This window comes from Setaria viridis, chromosome 9, assembly GCF_005286985.2.
Source record: "Setaria viridis chromosome 9, Setaria_viridis_v4.0, whole genome shotgun sequence".
Classification (NCBI taxonomy): domain Eukaryota; kingdom Viridiplantae; phylum Streptophyta; class Magnoliopsida; order Poales; family Poaceae; genus Setaria; species Setaria viridis.
The window spans coordinates 54749536-54773017 of record NC_048271.2 but is presented as its reverse complement, the minus strand read 5'-3'; the positions used below and the strand labels follow the sequence as shown (position 1 = coordinate 54773017).

Below are 23482 nucleotides of genomic sequence, written 5' to 3'. Positions count from 1 at the left end.
GGTTCCGCTGCGGGTCCTCTCGCCGGCACCGGCGTGCGACCGAGTCGCGCGCAGCTCCGTCGAGGGGCTCCGCTGCGGGCTTATGGCGGGCATGACGGCACAGTGGAGGCTCCGGCGAGGTTGGCGTCGCCCACGGTCTATCACTAGCCAAGGTGTGCCGCCGGGGTGGTCTTATGGTGGGCAGTGAATAGTGGCGGAGGTGGTGGCCCTCCCTCGGCTTGGTGCGGCTGGTCGTGGCGGGCGGGGGAGGGGAGAGGTGGATGGTGGCTCAATGGCGGCATGGGGAGGCAGCTCTAGTGAGGTCTCTGCAAGTTCGGATCGATCAAGAACGTGAAGCGCACGCACGAACCTGGATAGGGACGCCCTAGACCTGTCGCGCCGGCTCCTCCGACCATGTCCACATCGTGGCCTCCTCGTGTGCGGCGGAGAAGAGGAAGTCGGCGGGCAGATATCATGGCGTCCCCTCTCACGAAGCCGGCGGCAGACTGGAAGACTTACAAAAGGGAAGGAAGGGATGCGACGGCGTGCCGGCAAGCAGATCTCGTGGCATCCCCTCTCGCGAAGCCGACGGTGGACTGGAAGACTCACGGAAGGGAAGGAGGGGATGCCACAGGGAATTTTTAGCAAAAATGACAACTCCTCTACCAAGGACTGTGGGTTTATTATCAATGCCCTGCTGGCCTAGGGAGCTCGCCCCCGTCGGCCTCGGGTACCGGCCGCACTGCCAGGGGACTCCCTCCCTCAAATCCCTCCTCCAATCGCCGCCCCTGCCTCGCCTCCCGCTGGCGCCCCGCCTCCAGTGCCTCCTTTGCCGAGGTGAGGAAGGGAGAGGACCTCCCTTCACACTCTCCTCCTCCCCCTCTCCACAGTCGCGACGGGGGCACGTGCACGAGGGGCGGCGACAACAGCAGAGGTGACGCGCCCAGGGTAGGAGGAAGGTGCGGCGTGGGGAGCAGAGGGGATCGGCCGGCCTCCCCGTTGAGGCTTGGGGCAAAAGTTGGACCCGAGCTCCCCTCTCTTTAAAATTTGGACTGCGGGTTGATTATCAAAAAGTTGAGGGACTTTTTTGCAAAATAATCATGACGGTTGGAAGAAACATCCGCTCCGCTCTTTAATATTAGGTATAGATATAGATTTTAAATAGGTATAAGATTCATTCTATCGTATTGGTTTGGAGTTATAATATGGATCTTACAGTTTGCTCAATGGACGTTATTCAGTTTTTCCTTTTTTGAGACTCTTTGTTTGTTGGACAAAATTTGTTTGCGAATTGACGAAGCCTTTCCGGCGACAAGTTGCTACGCTGGCTTTGCCACTCCAGGAAGAGAGAAGGAAACCGTTGGATTCTGCGGACGGTGGATGATGGAAGTCAGAGGATCTGCATCCGACCCAAACCGGCCGCGGCCGCATCCCAGCGAAGACCGGCCGGCGGCCGTAGTCGAGAGGACGCCGCCACTGCCCATGGGCGGAGGCACAGTGATGCCTGGGTATTCCCAGGAATATCCAACTTTTTTACAAAACATCAAGTATACTTCAAATTATACACATGTACATGTAGTTCTGAACTTAAATCCTCGGCCCAACAACGATCCCAGGCCCCTCTTGCATCGCCTCCTCCCTAACCAGGCCGGCCCACTCACCCAAAAGACACCAGTCGGTCCACCAAAGCAGCACCAGAACCCCTGACGCCTCTCCTTCCGTCCGCTCGGCGCTCGCTCGGCTCGAGTCTGACGGCGGAAATCGAATCCCATCCGGCCAGGGGCGGACCTACTGTTGTGCCTGGGTATTCCCGGGCATACCCAACATTTTTTGGAAATTTTTTGGTAGTTTTTATAGGTATATATATATGTATAATATAGTTTAGGTGTTAAAATTGATATTCACAGCTATTTTGGACTCCAATTCGCGTCCAAACCAAACCGGCCCGCAGGTCACCCCCGGCCAGCCAGCCCATCAGCCCATCTAGCCACTGATCCCCCCTACCACCGCACTCAACCGGTCACCCCATGTCCCGAGCTCCTGTCTCCTGACCTACCGCTACCGCCGCCAGGCACAGCCGCACGACGGGGCACGGCGCACGCACGCCTGGCCAGACGCCGCTCCACCCCCGCGGGCCGCGGCTCCCCGCTCCCCGCTCCCGTGCTCCGGCGCGGCGTCGCCCCGTCCGCCGCGCCGCGGCGCCGCCTCGCGCCCCCCGGCCGCCCGCCGCCTCCAGATCCCTCGTCCCTCCACGGCTCCACCCGGGCGGCGCACCAGTGCCGGTGCACAGACTGCCGCGGCGCCGTCCCGCCAGGCGCCCGCCCCCCCTCGGCCCCTCCCCGGCTCCCCCCTCCCCACCAGGACTGCCTGCTGCCCCCGGCCGGCCGGCCCCCACCGCGACTCCGCGAGGTAATCAAAATTGACTGCTCATTGCTCAATCTGACAATCTGTGTACATTGACTGCTCAATGTATCAAAATTGCTAGTGGATGCATTTCAATCTCACACAGTTGACATGAAGAAGTCAAAAATGACATTTGGTTTAGAAAAATAAGCACAACAAACATGATCTTGTGTACAGACTTCTCAAATTTGTGCTAGTGTTACCTGTAGCAACTGCTACCGTAGAGAGAGTGTTTTCAATAATGAATCATGTGAAGAACAAGTTGAGAAATAGGATGGGAGATCAGTACTTGAATGATTGTTTGGTAACCTTTATTGAGCGTCAGTTCTTTTTGCAAGTCAAAGATAATGACATCATCAATCGGTATCAAGCAATGAGGGATCGGAAAGTTAAAATTAAATTGTAATTTTCTTCTAATGTTTTATAATCACAATTTGTTATGGAATACATTTAGTTTGAACTATATGTATGTTTTATTTATTTCCTTGTGAACTTTTTATGTTGTTCGTCTAAATACCCTACTCTGAAATCCTGGATCCGCCACTGCATCCGGCCATCCCCCATCACGGCAGTCCCAATCGGCGAGCGGCGGTGAGCGGTCGGTGGGAGGGGCCGAGGGGGAGGCCTTGGCTGGCGGGAGGGAGGAAGCCGTGGCCGCGCCGCCGCGGCAGGCCAGGCGCGCCGGCCAGGGCAGAGGCGCCAGGCGCCCAGGCCAGCAGGTAGCAGGCCAGCCGCGAGGGCCGAGGGGGCAGGGGCTGAGGGGCGGCCGGCCGGCGGCGGCAGGCCAGCGGGCAGCAGGTCCAGGGCGCCACCGCGCCAGGCATTCAGCGGCGGCTAGCAGCATTTAGCATCAAGAGGTGAGCACTCAGCACTGCTCATTGCCACATCCGACCTAGTCTCTGTAGGGTAGAAAATTAGAAATAAAATTGATGTTCTTCATAGTTCATAATCATAGAATCATAGTGACAGTGTATGCTATATGTGCTTTCTGTTTCTGTTATTCTGTAAATTGACGAGATTTCAAAATGAAAAAGAATTCAATTGATTTGAAGACTTTGCATGGCTGCATTTACTCCTATAGATAACTTTGCTAGTTGGGATAAAGACAAGTTGGTTAACCTGCACAGTTCTATCCTAATGATTTCTCAAGCACAGAGATGAACCATCTTCCATCTGCTCTTAAACTCTTTCTTACTGATGTCCGTAGAGATGAAAGGTTCAGAAAAGTGAGAAACCTTGCTGAGCTTTCAATTATGCTTGTGTAACACAAATATGCACAATAGATATGATGTTGTTTACAAGCTTCTCAAATTGGTGCTAGTACTTCCAGTAGCAACAGCTAGTGTTGAGAGAATCTTTTCTGCCATGAATTATGTGAAGAATAAATTGAGAAACAAGATGGGGGGTCAATACTTGAACGATTGTTTGGTCACATTTATTGAGCGTGAGTTCTTTTTGAAAGTTAAGGAATGTGATATCATAAACCGCTTTCAATCCATGAAGGAATGCAAAGTTAAAGCTACTCTTCCAAGCTATGAAGGAACAGAAACAGCAAGTTAGAGCTACTTTGTAATTTCCATTATGTATTTTGTACTTTGTTTCATCATTATCTGAGTTGAACAACTTGTACCTTTATTTCTTTGATCATTGGTATTGACGTGTTGTGATTTTTTTTTACTGTTCGCCTGGACTTTTTTTTTTGTATGAGACAGGAATACCCAACTCTAGAATCCTGGCTCTGCCACTGCCACACTGCCGCTTCGCCCTCAGCGCGCCTGCCCGCAACCTCCCGAGCGTACCCCGCCATGCGTGCCGAGGCCACCCAGATCAGTGCCTTCACCACGGCAGCAGCGCATGCGCTCTGCTTCGCTGGGCTCGCTGTCGCCCATTCACTCGCTGGCCGCGGCGTTCTCGTCTCTGACCCTGCGCTCGCCCTCCGCCTCCTCGTGGTATTTGCACTCCCCTTCCCGTCCGTTCGCCTCACCACGCCCTCTTCTGATCCGAACTGAGCATTTTTCTCGTTCACTTAGGTATGTGAAGCGCCTGTTGTCATCGCAGTGTTTAGCTACCTCCGGCGTGACCCCAGAAGCTGCTCGGTACGGCGCGCGTGCATCCTGTTTGATCAATTGCCTCTTTAAATTTTTGGTTCAGTGATGTGGTGATTGGGTTCTCTTTACTTTCAGTTTTTCAAGGCTGCTGCGAGAGGATTGATTGGCTTGCCCGTTGGTTAGCTCTACATCTTGACTTTGGTTGCACTTTTACATTGAGAATGATAGAGCTCTTGTGATAGTATGTTGCTGTATGAATATGGAGCCTGTAATGAACAGCTCCATGCTTGAGATCTGAACCCTGTTAGTTATAAGTTATCCAATCTGTTTATTTTCCCTTTTTTTCATTTCTTTGATCTTACTGTACACTCTCCCCTTTTTTCCATGCCAGGAGCATTTCTTAATGCATTTGGAGCCATAGTTCTTGGTGCACCTGTTGGAATCAAGTAAGTCTAGATTCAGGAAGGAGTTAGCCTATCTTTTTACTTGATCCGTAGGAATCATGACTAGGATTGGTGTCTGCAGTGTTTTGCTCTATAACTGTATCTTGCATAGCTTGCTGATTGGTTTTGTAATTTCACATAGTCCTTTCCTCCTTCTTTCCCTTTTTGGCCTTGAGCCATGCACGTGTACATATTCTTTCTTTATAAATCAAAAATTTCAGTAGGGGGCTCCCCTGCTGTTTGTCTAAAAAAAAACTGTATCTTGCATCGGATCAACACCATGACATTTCAATTTACAGGTACTAACAGTTCCTTGCTTGATTAAATTGTGCATTTGTAGATACTGGACGGTTACTATTTATTGGTCACTTCTCATGTCCCTTTTCACGGTAAGTGCCATTTTCGTTATTAACTTGTACTAAACTGAGGACTTGGCACTCGAGCACAACGAGATTGCCACTGGAGAATTAGTAATGTCTTGTGCTGATACTCCTGTACTCAAAAGTTTACCACTTTGTATTTACTAAATAACTGCAGCAATCGAGGCAGGGAAGCTAATTTTATTACCTTTCAGTTTGTTCCTGCAGCATGTGTCTTTGGAACATCCAAGATTGATTGGCAGAATGTGCTTTCTCACTCCATGTATGTTCTTGACTAGTAAGCTGTATGGGTTCATCCAGTGGAGATATTTCTTTCGATCCGTATTATCCAGCAACTGTGGCATGATAGTTCCTTGTGTCTTTTTACATGTCAGTTATTTCACACCAACTGATATTGAGAATTACATGATCTCTGCACCTTGTCATGGAGCTGTGCTAGGTGCATGGCTCGGTGCTTGGCCTATGCCCCTCGACTGGGAGAGACCTTGGCAGGTAAAGATACCATCTTTTAAATCTCAAGCAGCATGCTGCCAATTCCTAGGCATGGGAATGCTAGATAATATTGATATGTTTGTGCACATTTAGTGGTTAAGCATGGCTACAGACAATAAAAGAGGAGCAGTACCTGCCCCAATTTGTATATTCCCGTGGGAATTGGGTGATTTGTGATCCCCATTTCCTGACTGATTTTTTTTTAGAGCTGCAACTTGAAGTTCATTGGTACGCCTGATGTGCTGTTGTGTGTTTCTGCTTTTGAGTCACTCAATATTGTGATGCCTTTTTTTTGGTCTCCTATACTTAATCACGGATCTTACTTTTAGTGAATTTATTTTCGCATACTTGCATTGATGATAATTTGTTTGCTGGGCCTTATGGTTGATTGCTACTATTCTGTTTCCTTGATCTTTCTCAGGAATGGCCAATCTGTGTCACTTATGGTGCAGTTGCTGGGCATTTGGTTGGAATGGTGGTGTCATGGGTCTTAATAGCTGTTCACAAGAGAAGCGGTCGTGCAAAAGCTGATTAGATGATGAGTGCTGCCGTGCTTTCTTTTTTCCTCTCTTTTCCTGGTTAGACACGACTTATCCAGATTCCTGTAGTGTACAACTGTTCTTCCCACAAAGATTTTTTTTTAATTAGCTTTCTTGTTATAGTGTGAGTACCGATGGCTTTCAATAGCTTCATCCAAGTTCACATTGTTAGCTCCTTCAGCTAGCCTTTTTTGCTGATGTACATTATTTTCTTGAATGTAATGATAAGGATGCTGTTTAGCTTTTTCTATAGAGAAGAGGGAAAATGTTGTGAATTGCTTCTTTGCATCATTGCATGCATGTTTCTTCAGAGGGGATCTGTTGCACGAAGTTACTCACTTTATTACATGTATATTATTTTTTAATAAACAAACCTTCCCTAACGTGTTAATATTTCCTCCTATGCTTTGCTAATTGCTATACAAAAGAAAAGACAAAAAAAACATGCTACACAAAATTCGTTCAGTCACCGCTGGATGCTGAACGAAAAATCAGCATCGGCGATATCGATGTCCACGGCGGTGGACGAGGCCGCCCGCCTCCTCTCAGGGTCTAGCCTGTGCATCCGGTGCTGGTCGGTCACCGGGTACATGTCCCCGAGCTCCTGCCCCCTCCCCGGCGAGGTCGGGGCGCTCTCGGGATCCTCCGACCTTCCCCTGTACTTTTGGAGCAGGTGCACCGGCGAGCTGCCCCCGCCCGGCGACGTCGGCCTGCTATGGCTCGGCGTCGTGTCGGTGCTCATCAACCCCTCGAACCCAGCCTCCCGTTGCTTCACCTTGTCCTTGGCCGCCTTGCGCCATTTCATCACCGCCTTCGCCGTCTGCTCCTCGAAGATTGTCTTTTTCATGTGCGAGCCCATCTGCACGCACGAGGTTGGATTTGGATGTGATTCTTTCAAAGAGTTCGTGGAGATCGTGCAGATGATTATTTTTAAATTTTACCTGTGTGACAAGTGCGTAGAGAGGGAAGGTGATGTAGCTGCAGAGGACCTGGAGACCCAACCCCACTGAAACTTTCATGATGCCCAGTCCCAAATTTTCGTGGTAGCAAGTTTTCAAGCCTGGGGTGAGCTGCGCGAGCAACGGCCAAAGAAGTTAGCCTTTGCAAGGCCATTCTACGATTAATGGATGAAGAAACACTGGTGACCTAGAGGACCTAGGCCAAACGGAAGTCACCTACCAGTGTCCAGATGAAATGTGCCATCTGGAATGCATTCTGGAAGAGCGTCAGGTGTATGAGGAACAGGACCCATTTAGGCCGGTTGAACCAGAAGAACCTGTCGCTTGGCTCCACAATAGGCGCCCCCTTGATCACGGTCGCCTTGTCCTGTATCTCCTTGGCCATCTCCATGATGACAATCTCTAGTTTGGTTCCAACTAACAAGAGGATCTGAAAACAACGGCATGTTCGTTTGTATTCAATAACAATTCCAATTGGCTCTTCGTTGATGTCGAGAGAGAGGAAGGGTTTTTTTTTTTTACTAAAAAGAAAAAACAGAGAGGAAGACACACTTACAACGAGTGGGACGAAAGAGATCCAAATAAGCGTGCCGAATCCTGCGCATAGGAGCAAATGTTTTAGCAAAACGATGGTGATTACAAGACAAACCCAGAGCCTGTGGTTGAGCAGCTAGGAGTGAGAAGTACTGTACCTTGGACATCCATGAAGAGTATGAAGATGGCGACAAACCACAGCGGGAGGCTGCAAAACCCAGCCAAATGTGTCAAGGTGCATGCTGGTAGCTGAAAAAACTAGGCAGAGTTAGCTTAGAAAGAGACGAACCTGATGCCAACGACGACTTTGAAGTCGTCCTCCAACGACCGCTTGATGTACTTTTGGAAATCGAACTTAGCATTGGGCGACAGATGAGCCTGCGTAGGACGAATAAAATAAATAACGTGGTCAACTCTAGCAATTGGGAGAATTTTTCTAAAAAAACAAGTTGCAATGGGGGAGAAGTTCAGTACATTAATGAAGCCTTGGCGCATGGTCAGGTAATCCACCTTGGTCACCGAAGCAAAGAACTGCCTGAAGAATGCCACCTGGCACATAGAATATTCAGATAACGTAGGTTAGTTTGAAACGCTAAAACAGACTGCAAGAACTAACGATCCAGAGCCCAGATGCGTGATCAGACTCACCATCCATCTGACTCCAGGTGTGCTGGAGACGCCCAGGTGCCGCTTCACGAACGATGTCTGGTTTGTGAATCGGAATCTTGAAGGATCTGCAAGAACCTCATCACGTGTAAGCTTCACTCTGCTCTTGCATGCCTCAGGAGGAAGATGCATCAACACAGAGATGGTTCTTACCGTTTGCGAACTGGTACTCCAGTGAGCTGGTCTCTGATTCCCATCTCTTCCATCTCCTCATCTACACGAGAGAACATGAAAAGGATGTCATTAATGTCATATCAGTAATCGGCTTCCCCTTTTCTTTTCCTGAAAGAAATGGGCACACTGAACTAGTAGCAATTAACATCATCCTATGACCTATCAATGATTGGCTTACTTTCAGACGCGCTAAAGCCATGGTAGCTACGCTGTAAACGACATGGAACACCGCTAGCACAAAGATGAAAATATGCAGCTGGTGGACGCCGGTCGTGGAGATCAGGGACACCTTGCCCTGCGGGTAACAAGCAGCAGAAGAAGAAACGTTATTGATTTCATGACTTCCATGGTCATTGCACCGGGCAGCGTCTTGCTTTGCAACGTTGGCCTCACTTTTTCCTTGCAGTAGTCTTCCCCAACCGCGCCGGCCAAGAACCTACGATGGTTGACCTCTTCTCCAGGGTACCACAGGAGCCTCCGGCGGCGGTCACCGCCGCTTTCGCCGTCGTCCTTGGGTTTGCACGGTAGCATGACGCTGCCTGCCTTGGTAGGGATGCATATCTTGGAGATGGGCGTTTGCCCCACGGCGAGGAGCAGGGAGATGAACCCCATCAGCATCAGCTCTGCAGGCGACCGAGCAAAGAGAAAGAAAAAAAAGAATCAGCAAGAGCTTATCAAAGATTCCAGCACGAACTAAACTAAGATTGCGTGCTTTGATTAAACTGAATTTTATCGTGAGAACTTGTAAAGTCTTTGTTTATGCGCAGGCACTGCTTCCAAGTCAGATTTGGAAAAGGTAGAATATAACGAATTCTTTTGTTAAAGATTATTAAAGCTCAAATGATGTGCAACAAAAAGGTGTTGATGGAGTAGGCGACCTGCTTTGATCTTCTCGAGCGCCTCCCGCATAGCCTTCTTCTGCCGCGTGTGGAACCACTGCATGCAGATGGGAGCAATTCTCAGCAAACAGACGCACAGAAATCAAAGCTCAGCTCAGCTGCTGCTTGTTCTTAGCACGCACACGCGCCAAACCCAAACGAAACGAATGATCGATCAGCAGGCAAGGGGCACGTACGTGTCCGAGCTTGTGGAGGCCGTGCTCCATGGCGACGGAGAGGAGCACGATGACGGCGCACACGAGGGCCACCGCCCACGTCGGCGTCTCCGGCAGCTCCCTATCGCCCGGGGCCCCCGCCATCTTCTCTTCTCGCTAGCTAGTTCCCTGAGCAGACCAACCACCGAGCTCGAGCAGCTCGAGCCGAGCTGGGGGACGCCGGGCCCGCGCGCCCGCCTCGTCCTCGTCGCGGACTCGCGGTTGTATACGCAACGCAAGCCTCGTGGCGAGAGAGCGGAGCAACCGAAAGAGTGGGAGCTGCAGGCACCAGGTCGCGGCGTTTTTATCAGCGCCGCGCCGCTACCTGGCGGCGGCCTCGTCAAAGCGCGTGGCCGGCCGGCCAGCCAGAGCGGAGGGGGGATGCGATGCGATTGCGAGCCCGGGTGATGGTGTGATTGGCTTCGGTCCCGCGATTTTGGCTCGGGGGCACCGCAGGAAGCGGTGTTTTGTAGCGGGGTGACGCTAAGCGGGTGGTTGGCTCGGCTGTGGCCAGGCCTGGCCGAGCACGCGAGCTTTATTATCGAGTGCTCGGCCGGCCGGCCGCCCCCCTCCCCCTTGCTTGCGCGCTTTCTTGTTGCGGCGACCAGCAGCTAGCGAGACAAAAAGAAAAGATTGGCGTGAGAATAGCAAGGGCCACCAGGACGCCAACGTAGACGGGGTAAAAGGGCGAATTGTGTTGTTAGCGGAGAGGAGGGTGAGGCGATGGCAACAGCCGACAGACGGCGTTGTTCATGTGATAGACAAATCCACGTCTCCCGAAGAAAGCGTAGCACGTACTACCACGCAGCTGACAAAAATAGCAGTAGCAGGACAAGAACCCGGACCCAACGCCCAACGGTAACTAAACAACATTTTCGGGTGGTCAGCTTCGTTACGACGTCTCACATCGCCGCCGTTGACTATAGGCTCAGCGCTGTGCAGCTAGCAGACTGTTGGAGATAAGATAAGGAAGCTACCTCTACCTGCGTTCTGGTAGAACGAACGAACGAACGGACGGATCGGCGCGAGATCATCAGCGAAGGGAACGAAACAGAAACAGTCACCACCACCCAAAACTAACCGATGGCTAGCAATTAATGCGATGTGAATTGCGATCTCCTTCGCCGGAGACGACGGAGTTTCCTCGGATCCGGTCGTCGCCGACGCGTGCGAGTGTGTGCGAAACCGCCAGAACCGCGCCGCCGGCGAGCTTCCGACCGATTCCATGCGCGCATTCATGAGTACGTCGTGAGCGAGTACGACGGCGAGCCTGCACTTGTACAACGGCGGATCGATCGGGGGCGAGCGAGTCAATGTGGCAGCATCGGATCACAGCTAGCTATGGCGACAATCTCTGTCTCTGGTCGACGTGCACGCGCGCGACTGTTTCTGAAGCAGCAGTGGACAGGAGGGCTAGTGGACTGATTCCGTGCGTCCGAGGAGTTGAATGCACCCGAGATATTTGGCAAGTCAAATGGCGAGCTAGGGACTGGACGCCTGCTGCGATGGCGTATCGCTCTCCGTGTCACTCTGAGCTTATCTCGTCTCTGAATTGAATCCTGTACTGTACGTGGCGTGCTGATTCGTGTGATGGGGAGAGGGAGAGCTATCCTCGCTCGTAAGTCGTAATGGCGAGCTAGGGACTGGACGCTTGCTGCGATGGCGAAGTCAGTCGGCACGGGTTCCTTTTGTACGTAACTGGGCTCATGGGCTGGGATACACGGGCTGATGTTAAAAGTTAAAAGGCCCTCGTGGGCTTGTAGGGGAAGTGTGGGCAAAGCACGGAGGGCCCATAAAAAAGGAACAATACAAAATTTGACTTACGAAAGCATGGAGCCCGAATCGAATCTCTTTCTTCAGAAAGATGATCTTTTGTCTCATGGTAGCATGCACCAGTCCCTTATGAAACTTTCGTTATTGGGTTAGCCATGCACTTCACATGTTTCTACCAATTCACATGGTATCATCAAATGATACAAGTCTTAGATAAGAATCTACGACGCACTAGAACACCCTTGTTGATGATTCTTTACTCCCTAATCCTTATTTTAAATTTTGAAAGTTCTTAACAGCCCCCTATGATATTTTAAATCTAAATACCTAAATACTAAGAAAATTCTTTATTGCCAGCAATCTATGCTTCACAGTAGTATATATTTTGTATATCGAAGTCTTAGATAAGAAGGTAGAGTAGGCACGGATCCTTCACAAAAGGCAAACTTTATATGAAAAAAAAGATCGATTGAACTTTCCAACGAACTCATTCCATAAGTAAATGATTGAATGGGATTTGCTTGGGCAACGAAATCAAGTGCTAGTCCCCTTTTCTTTTTTAGTGAATTAACTAATTCATTTCCTTTTTAGTTTTTTGGAAAAAAATTTGATTTGATTTGGCATCATCTAACCCCATTGAAAAATAAAATTGGGTTTTCGGAGAAATTTTGGAAAAAATATTAATAAAGAGTTTAATTTTAAAAAAGTTCTTTCTATTTCGGATTATTTCTTTTTCAATAGGATGGATTTCATCTCTTTTTTGAGCAAACAGTCAAATATTCCCCTATTCCTTTTTATTTTAACTCATTGTATTCCATATGGAACGAGAGGAGAAGAAAAGCATTCCACGACCCCCTAAGGGCTCCTGAAAAAGGAACTCTTCCTTGAATTTACTTTTTTTATTTATTTATATTCTTTTTTGAACCCAACCAAAGTTGATCGCATGGAAGCACGATGCATTTTGTGGGGCTGACACGTGCGACCTCACGCGTCATGGCTGTTGAGCAACGCCCGCCGTTTCTTCTGTGCCCATAGCCACTACTAAGCGGCTGCGCAGCAACTCCAGATTTTGTCTTCTTCCAGTTCTCTCTCCTGATCCTGGAGTTGCATGCATTCAGATCCTCGTCTCATTTCATTTCTTCCTGCAAAAATCATTGGGAGGACACAAGCACTGGCAGGTAAATTTCCTCTTTGATTGTTGCCAATTTTTTCAGTGTCATACTGCGTTTCTTTCAGGGGATTATGGAAAAGGGGGTTCTGAATGTTTGCTGCATGTTTCTGTCAGGCAAAATCTGAGGCTGCCAAGATGAGGTTCTGGTCTCTGCTCATCGTGGCATGGCTGCCAGTTCTGCAGGTCCTCCTCGTAGGATTGCTCGGAGCTCTTCTCGCATCCCATCGTTTTAACGTTCTCACATCTGATGCTCGAAGGAACATCAATAAGGTAACGCCAAATGAGCACACCGTACCTTAGTTGGATGATACGCTGAAACTGAATGTTCTTCTCGTTGCGTTTGTCTGCAGATTGTTTATATCGTCTTCGGTCCATCGCTCGTCTTCTCTAGCTTGGCGAGCACTGTCACTCTCAAGGACATCATCTCCTGGTTAGAATCCACTTCCACTACCTTTACGCAGTAGTTCGATGATAGTTTGGGGTTTGATTGGTCGTTGCTGAACTTGATGGGTTAAGGTGGTTCATGCCAGTGAACATGGGCATCATATTTCTGATTGGAGCAGTTCTAGGATGGGTGTCTGTCAAAGCCTTCAGACCTGGAGAACATCTTCAGGGGCTCGTCATTGCTTGTTGCTCGTCAGGCAAGATGTATAGTGATCACAGAGAAACGAAAAGGTTCCTAGAATTTTCCTTCTCAGTTTTTATGTTCTTTGCCTGCTCAATTTCAGGTAACTGGGGCACTATTCCGTTAATGATTGTTCCAGCAATTTGCAATGAGGAGGGTAGTCCCTTTGGGGACGCCAATACCTGCAACTTGCTTGGTCTCTCCTATGTCTCGTTATCAATGGCGGTAAGGTCATGATCTCTTCGTCACTTCCCGTCCAAGACCAGGAACGGTTAGTTTGGATTCAGAATGTCAGCTGTTCTTCACGCAGCTCGGAAATTTCTACATATGGACGCACAGCTACAGTGTCATGAAGAGATCTGCTAAAATGTACAAGGCAAAATGTAAGAATCACGCTCAGACTGACACGAGCAAAGAACATTTCGGACAAGATGCAACTGGTGATTATATGGCTTTTCTCCCCCCTGACTTCTGAAAATTGTTCCGACGATGTTGGAAGCAACTCGGTAGGTGCATTGTTTCATTTCCCTAATGTAAACAAGTGATGTACAAACTCTAATTATTCTCTGAATTTGGTTGGCAGATTAGTTCTCCATTGTCTCCAAATAATGTTAGAGCTAGCTTCTTGAGAAGAGCGAATGATCTGTTGGTAGGAATACTGAAAGAACTGTGGTCACCGCCAAGTATAGCAGCGGTATGACTGCTTTCACTATCACGCTACTACAGAAACTGAACATTAGAATTCAAAACTAACTGGTATCATTGCATTGTGTAACATAATTTTGGTAGCTCGTGGGATTCATTGTCGGTGCAGGACAATATGAAGTCACTTGTTACGGAAGAAGGTTCTCCTCTTCGGGTAATCCAAGATTCAACCAAATTACTAGGGTAAGTTCAACCATCAGCATCACTTAGTTTACAGATGTTCTTGATGAACACCTGCTGATTTTAAAACAAAAATCATGTGCTCAATTGGATGTCATTGAAACTTCTCCACAGAGACGCAACAATTCCATGCACTGTGCTGATCCTCAATGAAATCTAACGAAAGGTACTGCTCGCTGCCATAAGCCCATAACCACATGTGATATACCCATGCCTTCTAAGTTTACATTTGCAATGCTGGGCTATCAGGGATAGGCAAGACGATGATCGAACCTATTATGGTGATATCCATCATTGTCATACGCTACATCATCCTCCCTGCTTGCGGCATCGGCATCGTCACCGTAGCCACCAAGCTTGGGGTCCTACCAAGATCTCCCCTGTACCGCTATGTGCTCCTGCTGCAGTCCACAGTTCCTCCAGCCATGAGCATTGGTAATGCAAATTCCGCTCCTGTTGTCTGTATTAGAAATGCCCCAGTATCTTGAGCGCAGATGCGCCTCTCAGGTGAACAACCCATTTCTTTCTCCAACGCAGGCACAATAGCTCAGCTGTTTGATGTGGGGGAAGAGGAGTGCTCTATCATCTTCTTGTGGACGCACCTGGTTGCCGCCCTTGCTCTTACCCTTTGGTCGACGGTGTTCATGTCGCTCGTACTGTGAACCTCCAGTACTGAATCCAGCATGATGGATACGATGACAGACACAAATGAGGGGCACGAAATGTATCAGCGCCATGGTAAACATCAGCAAGATTTGGCCATGCAAAATAAATGTTTGCTTTCCATGTAAATGAATGCAGTGCTACCAAACAATTCTTCCACATGAACATACAACAGCTCTTTCACATTAGCTCTTTCACATTAACAGAGTGTAGCACTGTATAATTCTCAGCTGCGAGTACCGTTCAGAAACCAAATTCCCATGTACAGAGAAAAACTATCCATATTCCAATTTGATAGTACAAAACCCTGACCATGAGGCTAGTATTACAAATCGTAAATCACCAATGTTGAATTAAAGAATGGGCTGGAGAACAAAGAGGTGTAAGGCTGAGAACACTAATGTTACAGTTCAGCTGTACATTTTCAAATGAGGGTGAGTTGCAGCTTTGGGCGGTGAGGCTGAGGCTCAACTACTTCCATATGAATCCTAACAGTTTGCAGGACAGCATAACTGATGTTTGTTCCAGGCTTGGTTACCCTCTGGTGCACCTCATCAACTACCCAGTCGCCACCCTTGTCTCCTTTAGGAGTAAGGTGGATGGGCCCTTCTATGCCAAACCTGATAAAGAAAAGGTGCAAAACAACAAATGCATAACATTGAGTTCAACTACGGTGAAGGTTGGAGTAATTAGAGAGAGTGAGAGAAGCATACTTTGGGACGAAAACTATGAAACCATTTGCCTTGACCTTTACTATCCTAGCTTCAGTATCAGTTGGCCTGCACGGTAAAGAGTTCAGCAGTCAAAACTCAGAAAACAATTATGTACACAGTCCTCAAAGGCTTGAACAGACTTGAAGCCATTATTTCCCACCCCTATCTTCATCGCAATTTCACATATTATCTACTTCTAACCTACCACAGACTTATCTAATTTACAATCAAGATTATGTACCTTGTCCTGAAATATATGAGGGTGTGGAGTTCAACTGATGCTCTGCTTGCCATCTGGGCATTTCGATGTCTGTAATTCAAGTCTGGCATGATAGCAATATCAGCACCAAACAGCAAACTTCGTAAAAATAAATGCACAACTATTGAATTTGATTTCTTACTGTCAGCGATGCCTGTAAGTTGTGGACCATCCTGAAAGATTGGTGGGAGCTTTGCAATTTCTAGAGCTGCAGCTAGCAACCTATGAACAACAACATCTGCAACAAAAGGTATAAATTTACTGTCTTGCGACACTTCTATAGGCTACAGACAAAATTTGCATGATCAACTATGTTATCAAGTACTATGTTATTTTTTAACCTCAGTTTATTTTTTATCCATATATAATAAACCACAACAGGGGTTTCCCCTATTGTATTTCACTAAAAAAACTATGTTGTCAAGTACCATAGGCTGTATACTACAGATTTCATGTAAAGGTGTGCTAGACCATCGCTACCTATCAAATCTAATGTTATTTTCATGCATCAGTGCATCTAAGGATGGAAAACAAACCTGCATATCTGCGAATAGGAGAAGTGAAATGAGTGTAAAGAGAAGCTGCAAGCCCATAATGGTAATACTCAGAAAAGGTCAAATCTCCACTGCAAAAATAAACGGCCTGTGTGTTGCAACAGGGGAAGTTAAATGGATTGTTTGGGATCAGTAAATTAGAATAGGGACTTCAGTTCAGTTACCTTACCTGTGTCATGCATCTAGTTGCCAAAATTCTAATAAGCTTATTGAAGTATGGGTCATTGCTCTGCATGTCATGCAGTAATAAAGGGTTAACATAGAGTTTATTATCATCTAGAATGAAGCATCCAGAGAGTAAAATAATACAGCTCAGTCTCACCTTTGCATTGTCAAGTGATTCAGCTAATGCCTTTGAGGATGACACGTCCAGATTTAGGCCAATAGAAGAGGCAGTACGGAGTAATGGCTCAAGCATCTCCTTTGTTGGGCTAGGATGACGCCTGTTACCAACAGAAAGAAAATTTGCAGGATTAGAAAAGGTCAGGAAGTAAAACTAGTAAAGTTATTGTTCCAAAACTGGTGGATATTTCCAAGGGCTTTTCCAACAAGTTGCATGTATCTTTGGATGTGCATAATCTTAACCTGATCTGGAGTGACAAGATCAAAAATTGAAAGAATGTGTACCTTAGTAAAGAACATAGGGGGAAGTGCTTCAAAATCTTCTCAGCAACAGAAATATTTGCAGCCAACATAAACTCTTCAATCATTTGATTTGCCTCGCGGATTTGATAAATTCCTACAATTCGATGTAACTAAGTACTTTATGGGTGCAAATTCTGAAATATAACACCAATAAGCTTTACAGAGCTTCGTACCTATGTCAAGAGGGTCATGAGTTTCACTATCGATCTCAAATTTTACTTCTGCAGAAGCAAGAGTCAGAGCCCCTCTGTCACAACGTCGCTGTCGCATGATCTACATAAGCAACAAAACATAAATTTACTAGATGGTAACAGACATACACCCAATAAAGTATGATAAGACTAAATACAATAGCTGACCTTTGCCAATGAATTTAAGTTCCGCAAGTCTACAGTTAGTGGATCAACTAAACGGCTGAAAAATATATTAAAGGAAAGCAATCAAGTTCACTGATGCTTGACTTATTAGACCAACTTAGAGTTTGAATTTTCATGTATAGTAATGTTCTGAGAAGTTGCAATGTAGAAGGCACCTGTCATCCATTCTTGCCTGGGCTTCCACATAAGACATTGCAGCACAAGATTTGATAACACTCTTTGTATATCTCGTGGATATGATATCAGCATCAGGAGTCATTTTCTGTTAACATAATGTTTCAAATACCAATTCAACAATATGTAAGTATCAGTACAGTTCTTTAAATGCCAGAGGACCTCCTCATATAGCAGAATGATACTATGAGGGAAGGTGATTCTACTTATACATCATGGCTCAGGATGGGGCAGCAAGCAGAACAAGTAATATTGTATCATAAAACCAAGGTAAAGGCACCAAAGTTGGCCCAAATCAACGTAAGGCACACAAATTTGCAATAAGTGAAATGTGAAGCATTCGGGGAAAACATGAAAGGTGTTTGCAAAATCATTCAGTGGTCTCTAAGATATTATTGACAACCTGAGTTCATAGGGCTCAGAAGAGGGCATTGTGGACATATGCTCCATATATAATAAACATGTTATAGATAAAAGAAAACAGAAAAGGTAACACCGACTGAAATATCATATGCAATGCACATGTAATAAGTCGGAATCAAAAAAACAAAATGTCATAAACTAGACTTACCCAAATGACAGAGAATGCCAGCCTTTCAACATCAGCACGTAGTGAGCAAACATCTGGAAATCGAAATAAAAGAATACATTAGCCAATTCAGGTACTACAAATTGACATTTTTTCTTCAATTTAAATAGCAATATTTCATGTTTAGTTAATTCAGTATGCAATAAGGAGAATCCCACACCTTCAGTCAGGGGCTTTGGAAGCATATCAATCCGCTGCCCAACAAGATAAACAGATGTGCCCCTTTGCGCAGCTTCCTCATCAAGAGGGGTACCAGGGTGAACAAAATTAGTAACATCAGCGATATCTGGTCAGCCCATGTCAAGAAATGCATTACGTGTATCAGTAGCACAGAGTAAATGAACATGACAAGTTGCCTATTGATACAAAGATATTGTGACCCGAGGCCAGAAGTAAATTGGTCCAGATAACAAATTCAAGCACCACAGGTGCAACATAGATGATCACATATTGTGCTATAGCCTGTTTGAAACCACTTTCAATATGTAAATTTAATTCATTTTTATGTCATTATGGATTCTATATGTCATGGAAGATGGGCAGTCCAATTTAAAACAGGTAGTGCCCAATCAGATGAAGCAAAAGGATTGAATCTAACACGTAGAAGATAAAAGTTATCAAGAAAAAGGATTCCTAAATTCTAGATTGAATTTACAACAAGCAGAGACCATAATGAATTAAGTTAAAACCTCCTACATAACACTTCTTTTCCAATATGACACAACCTCATGCAGCATATGCTGCATGTTTAGGGCAATAACACTGCATTCTTTGCTTATCAACCAATTCCATTTAATACTAAGAGTCAATTCTATGTGATACATGCAGAGCCAAGTAGAATGGTAGATGCTAAAGGGCCTAGTCACAATTTGCAAAAATAAAACCACCATCAACTAAAAGAAAGTTAAATAGACTAACTCAAGGATCACCAAGGAAGAAAACACATGATAAACTTGCTCCTACATTTGAACTAGATAGAAGAATTTACTGCAGAAATTGATAAAGGATACGGACTCCAACTTCAAAATTCCCATTTGGAAGTAGGGTGCAATGCAGTGCATCATCAATATCTCGACAACCTATACAGGAGTTGAAGCGTAAGGGCTTGACCCAGCTACATAAAATAGCAATAGACTGCAGGTATCCTGAATAAATTACCTGGTGGGTCCACACTAAAGACTCTCACGTGGCGCAAGTCTTGTCTATTAGGATTAGCCAAATCTTCTTGTGATAATGTCCATGGTAATGGTGGCAAACAAGCAAGGACTTGTGTAGAGAAAGGCCTCGTGTTGATATCATTCTCTATTAAGACAACCTGCTTCATGCATAAACATCGCTTAGCATGTAACCATCAAGAATATGCTCTTGCACGCAACTTTTTTAAGATAGTTGCAACTGCACTTGATGCAACTGTAAATTTAAGTATCCTTGCCTCTGTTTCAGTTTCTTTGTCACCAATATCTCCAATGGTTCGTACGTAGTGACCTGATGGATATCGAGACAAAACACCCCATGAATCAACCGCAACAACAATTCTTTTGTTCACGAGATTTTCAAGCTGCCTTGTTTGAATTCGGATTTTAGGAATTCTTCTATCTTTTGAAACAAATAAAGCATGAGCAACGCCTCCACTACCAGCAGGCATGGGCATTGGCTGCAAGGATCCACAGTACCTGCAGAACACCAGGACCTTATCATGCTATCTCAAGATCGGGCATATATATCAAAATTAGAAATCTCATCAGAACTTTTAGAAACTTACGAATTCCAATTTCGCTTGATTATACCAACAACACGTCCAACTGGACGACTAGAGACAGAAGGAGCTGATGATCCAACTGATGATTGTGTGGAACTGGCATTCCGAGGAGCATCATCAGCACTATTAGGAACCAGATGGACATCTTCTTCTTCTTCTTCTTCTTCTGAAAAAGATAGCAAGATTCACCAAATAAAAAAAATAAAATGAGATGTGCTTCATCTTGTTCTTTCAGCACAGAAAAAATACCGTCATCGTCTGCTATAAATGACTTTGACTCATGCCATTGATCTTGTGGCAAGAGCTCAACAGCAACTATATCACCATCAAAGGCCCTGTTCATATTTGAGCGGCCACGGATAACAATCTCATCGCCAATGCTCTCACTTCCCACGTAAGCTTCAAATGGATTGTAACGATTAACTCGAAGCTTTCCTTGATGGTAGATTCCACAGCGCAGACCAGATGTAATTTCTGACATTGGTTTATGCTGCAATAATACCAAGCAAAGCAAACAGAGGGGTACATGTCACTCTACAACATATATGTGATCAACAAAACTACTGTGTAGTTAGCATACCTCACTGTAGATTACTTTCCTCTTGGATGGTCTATGATCTTCTACATCTTCCATGGTAACATCCCCGCTAGTTGGAACAACCACCAAATCAAGCAAACCAGGCTGCGCAAGCGATCTTACATATGACTCAACTGGAACAAGAAATATATAATTGAGGCTGCGGCTACATAAAATCATTTCTTCAGTACTTAAAAAATCTATAAATTAGTTGTAGTGTGCAATCCACCTGTCTCAGCATTAAGGCCTTCTTCAATAGCTTTCCTTTTGTTATCCCTGTCATTTGTAATCAGCAGAACCTTCACACTCTCACCAAGATGGCTTTGGTACCAATGAGCAGCAACACGAATTGCTGAATTGGAAAACAATCAGTATCTGAAAATACACACTACTGTCCTATATATGATAGACATAACCAGGTTAACAAAACTATACCTCTGTCATTACGATCATTAGAACTTTCCCCAACCATGTCTTTGACATAAGTATCCCTGTTTTTTTGAGTAAATGAGAAACTCATAATGGCAGGGGAAAGAGAAGGTTGACACCATGATGCAAGTTTTGATATAAGCAGGTTACAAGATTTACATGGTTACACAAATAGAAGCTGAAATGCGTGCATTTAGATTTCAAAATTGTCAAATTGATAGGCAATTAGATCCTAAAAAATATTGAGAATATCAATCAATCGTTGCTGTTTTTTACTGCCAACATACATCACTGTGATTGACCTAGTTCTGTAGAAAGAGAAGTATATCGTGCACTTCATCCACTTCTATTTCCCTTCGAAAGAGGCAATGTAAGGAAGAGCCTACACTTGTAACAGACTGAGACACACAGTGACAATTTTGCATTATGAAAGCTGTATTTACAGATAGCAATGTAATTATTCCCAGGAAACTTAACAAGTAATTATGCAGTCATGGTGCCTGCATAAAGACATTTCATCAATACAATCATGCTGAAACTGTGAAAAATGGGGTTCAATACTCATGCTGCGCGTAAAAGGAGCATGTGGCTTGAAGCAAACATCATTTGAACAAAGTCTTTTAAAGAAAGCATCAATTTCACCTAATTTAAGGAATTTGTTCTAACAAAATGTGACCACGAGAGCATCAATTTCACCTAATTTAAGGAATTCGTCAACACTAACTCTAACAAAATGTGACCACGGTATCTGATGGCACGACTGCATCAGTCACCTTAGCTTAACCCTTGAGTTTTTCTAGATGTATCCAATGCTAGCAACTCGAATATATTTATATAACTACTCCAGTAGCTTTATGAGCAATATTCAATTGCCTACGAATTTGAACTGATGACACCATGGTCGAATACAACCCCACCTGTGCTGCTCGTTGGCGAAAACGTAGAACCTCCGTGCTTTGTTGGTACATAGTGCCTTGATCCTGTTGAACACCGCAAGGTTCTTATTCTTCACCTCGTCCAGGACCACCGACAGCAGGACGACATCCTCAATCGCCGGGTTCTCCAGCAAATCGATCTGCCGCAACATCTCAACTCATCATTCCTCCGAGCCTTCAACCCTATACCCAACACAGAGGTTAAGCAGGAGACTGAGGAACGCTCAGGCTACCTGGTGGAGCACGACGTTGGTGTCGACGACGAGGATGGCGGCCGCGTCGGCAACGAGTTTGCGCTCCGCGGCCGCGTCGCAGGCGGAGCAGGGGACGAAACCGCAGTAGATGTCGTCGCGGAGGTAGTGCTCCCTGACGACCTGCGGAGAGGGGGGCAACGGCGTCAGGTAGGGTTTGGAGCGACCTCGCGTGGTGGTGGTGTTGCTGACTGCTGAGTACTGACCTTTTGGATGCGGCCTTGCTTCGTCTTCTTCACGAATGACTTGCTCTGCAGCATGGTGGAAAGCGACGGCGTGCCGCGAGGCGGCGGCGAGGAGACTGGAGGAGACGTGTACCAGCCGGCGGCGAGGTGGAGGCGGAGGCGGCGGCGGCGAGGGGTGTCGGGGTTTAATTGGGTTTGGTACTTTGGTGGGTGCGTGTTGGGTCGGTTGCCTCAGATTTGGTTCCGACCCGTCCGAGTCCCCCGTCCGGAAGGCCCCAAGGCTGGACTCGTGAAACATCATCGAGCTAGGCGGCCCAATAGGCAATCTACCATTTTGCAGGTTTTTTCCATAGAACACAAAAACAAATGGCCAGTTCACCGTTTGATCCTAAAAAACATAGTCTTCCGAGTTTGGTTCGGTCAAAAAAAATCAGCTATGCAATTGAACCGGTGCGAACTAGCAGGTTTTAGGGTGAACTAGTAGACCATGAACCGATTTTATGTTGAACCCATGATTAGTTTGCATATTTTGCATATAATATAATGAGAAATGATAACTATTAAATTGATAAATAAAAAACCTGGTTCGATCGGTAAACCAATGAACAAGTTACATGACCAGTTCCTCTGGTCCGGCTTTTGGTTAGCGTTTTTTTTTCTCATGCGCCAAATGTGAATTAAGAGTCTTTGCACTTGTCTACTCGATGGACATCTTGTAATAGATGGAATTTTGTATGTTTGTGTTCTTTTTTGTTTTGTAAGGATTTTATGGTTGTATTAAGTAGATTGTACTCATTTCAATGAGCAAAATGTAGGAATGGTTCTATATTTACCCAACAATGTCACTGAGGTTCCTTAATTATTAATATGCGTGTTTGCCCTAAACTTAGTAACTTACTAAGTGATTCACTTAAGGTTCAAATATGAATATGAATGATGTGTTGATCTGCCTACGTAGCATCCATGTGGCATCCCTGTTATCCAACCTTTTTTTTTACAACTCATTGTTCATATTGCCCTTAGCCCATATGACAGCCAAAGAAAAAATTAAAAATTCTATTATAAATTTGTAAGCCGCATTTACTCCATTTCAATAAGCATCATAAAAGATGTGATATAGTTGGCATAAGATTAAAGAGAGTATGCAAATACGATTTGTACATGGCGTGCAATGCAATGAGTTATCATAAATCAACAAAAACAAAATG

General features: G+C 45.7%; 4 protein-coding genes across 6 annotated transcripts; 2 read left to right on the top strand and 2 right to left on the bottom strand.

The window, feature by feature from the left end:
• Positions 1-2016: 2016 nt before the first annotated feature.
• On the top strand, positions 2017-6559 carry LOC117836812 (uncharacterized). Of its 2 annotated transcripts, XM_034716321.2 has the most exons (10): positions 2017-2388; positions 2955-3239; positions 4095-4331; positions 4413-4478; positions 4566-4608; positions 4822-4876; positions 5214-5262; positions 5448-5530; positions 5628-5745; positions 6167-6559. In XM_034716321.2, exons 3-10 carry the CDS (start codon positions 4188-4190, stop codon positions 6278-6280), a joined length of 672 nt encoding a protein of 223 aa, XP_034572212.1. In that variant the 5' UTR covers positions 2017-2388; positions 2955-3239; positions 4095-4187; the 3' UTR covers positions 6281-6559. The 2 variants fall into 2 exon arrangements, with proteins under 2 accessions (XP_034572212.1, XP_034572211.2); XM_034716320.2 differs by having other exon boundaries at positions 2023-3239; positions 5448-5515.
• Positions 6560-6605: 46 nt separating this feature from the next.
• On the bottom strand, positions 6606-10329 carry LOC117836809 (protein MLO). The gene is made up of 13 exons (XM_034716313.2): positions 9693-10329; positions 9496-9553; positions 9011-9240; positions 8796-8912; positions 8597-8657; positions 8426-8511; positions 8252-8326; positions 8067-8155; positions 7936-7985; positions 7800-7840; positions 7464-7673; positions 7226-7354; positions 6606-7143 (listed from the first exon to the last, which is right to left on the bottom strand). The coding sequence occupies exons 1-13, from the start codon at positions 9813-9815 to the stop codon at positions 6751-6753; spliced, it is 1662 nt and encodes a 553-aa protein (XP_034572204.1). The 5' UTR covers positions 9816-10329; the 3' UTR covers positions 6606-6750.
• Positions 10330-12476: 2147 nt separating this feature from the next.
• Positions 12477-14652, top strand: LOC117835829 (protein PIN-LIKES 5-like). The gene is made up of 8 exons (XM_072290564.1): positions 12477-12482; positions 12602-12661; positions 12769-12924; positions 13005-13084; positions 13171-13295; positions 13383-13504; positions 13590-13662; positions 14414-14652. The coding sequence occupies exons 1-8, from the start codon at positions 12477-12479 to the stop codon at positions 14650-14652; spliced, it is 861 nt and encodes a 286-aa protein (XP_072146665.1).
• Positions 14653-14988: 336 nt separating this feature from the next.
• LOC117838354 (exosome complex exonuclease RRP44 homolog A) lies at positions 14989-22544 on the bottom strand. 2 transcript variants are annotated; one of them, XM_034718354.2, is made up of 24 exons: positions 22296-22532; positions 22072-22212; positions 21821-21978; positions 20910-20965; positions 20704-20826; positions 20478-20608; positions 20147-20387; positions 19901-20063; positions 19571-19811; positions 19297-19453; positions 19149-19217; positions 18299-18424; positions 18121-18173; positions 17531-17637; positions 17358-17412; positions 17172-17271; positions 16981-17092; positions 16676-16796; positions 16523-16582; positions 16336-16441; positions 15942-16037; positions 15782-15863; positions 15541-15606; positions 14989-15447 (listed from the first exon to the last, which is right to left on the bottom strand). In XM_034718354.2, exons 1-24 carry the CDS (start codon positions 22347-22349, stop codon positions 15252-15254), a joined length of 2814 nt encoding a protein of 937 aa, XP_034574245.1. In that variant the 5' UTR covers positions 22350-22532; the 3' UTR covers positions 14989-15251. The 2 variants fall into 2 exon arrangements, 1 of the variants encoding a protein (XP_034574245.1); XR_004636610.2 differs by lacking the exons at positions 14989-15447; positions 15541-15606; positions 15782-15863 and having other exon boundaries at positions 16518-16582; positions 22296-22544.
• Between the last annotated feature and the right edge of the window lie 938 nt (positions 22545-23482).

Bases quoted from the DNA above. Each gene is read 5' to 3' on its own strand.
- LOC117836812 (XM_034716321.2), top strand. From the start codon at position 4,188: ATGCGTGCCGAGGCCACCCAGATCAGTGCCTTCACCACGGCAGCAGCG. The intron at 4,332-4,412 runs GTATTTGCACTC...TCGTTCACTTAG, and splicing joins TCGCCCTCCGCCTCCTCGTG to GTATGTGAAGCGCCTGTTGT. The intron at 4,479-4,565 runs GTACGGCGCGCG...CTTTACTTTCAG, and splicing joins GTGACCCCAGAAGCTGCTCG to TTTTTCAAGGCTGCTGCGAG.
- LOC117838354 (XM_034718354.2), bottom strand. From the start codon at position 22,349: ATGCTGCAGAGCAAGTCATTCGTGAAGAAGACGAAGCAAGGCCGCATC. The intron at 22,213-22,295 runs GTCAGTACTCAG...CCCTCTCCGCAG, and splicing joins AGCAAGGCCGCATCCAAAAG to GTCGTCAGGGAGCACTACCT. The intron at 18,425-19,148 runs GTATCCTTTATC...TGGGCTGACCAG, and splicing joins GAATTTTGAAGTTGGAGTCC to ATATCGCTGATGTTACTAAT.
- LOC117835829 (XM_072290564.1), top strand. The intron at 13,085-13,170 runs GTTAGAATCCAC...TGATGGGTTAAG, and splicing joins CTCAAGGACATCATCTCCTG to GTGGTTCATGCCAGTGAACA. The intron at 13,296-13,382 runs GCAAGATGTATA...GCTCAATTTCAG, and splicing joins CATTGCTTGTTGCTCGTCAG to GTAACTGGGGCACTATTCCG.
- LOC117836809 (XM_034716313.2), bottom strand. From the start codon at position 9,815: ATGGCGGGGGCCCCGGGCGATAGGGAGCTGCCGGAGACGCCGACGTGG. The intron at 8,913-9,010 runs GTGAGGCCAACG...TGTTACCCGCAG, and splicing joins AAGACTACTGCAAGGAAAAA to GGCAAGGTGTCCCTGATCTC. The intron at 7,355-7,463 runs GTAGGTGACTTC...TTGCTCGCGCAG, and splicing joins CACATTTCATCTGGACACTG to CTCACCCCAGGCTTGAAAAC.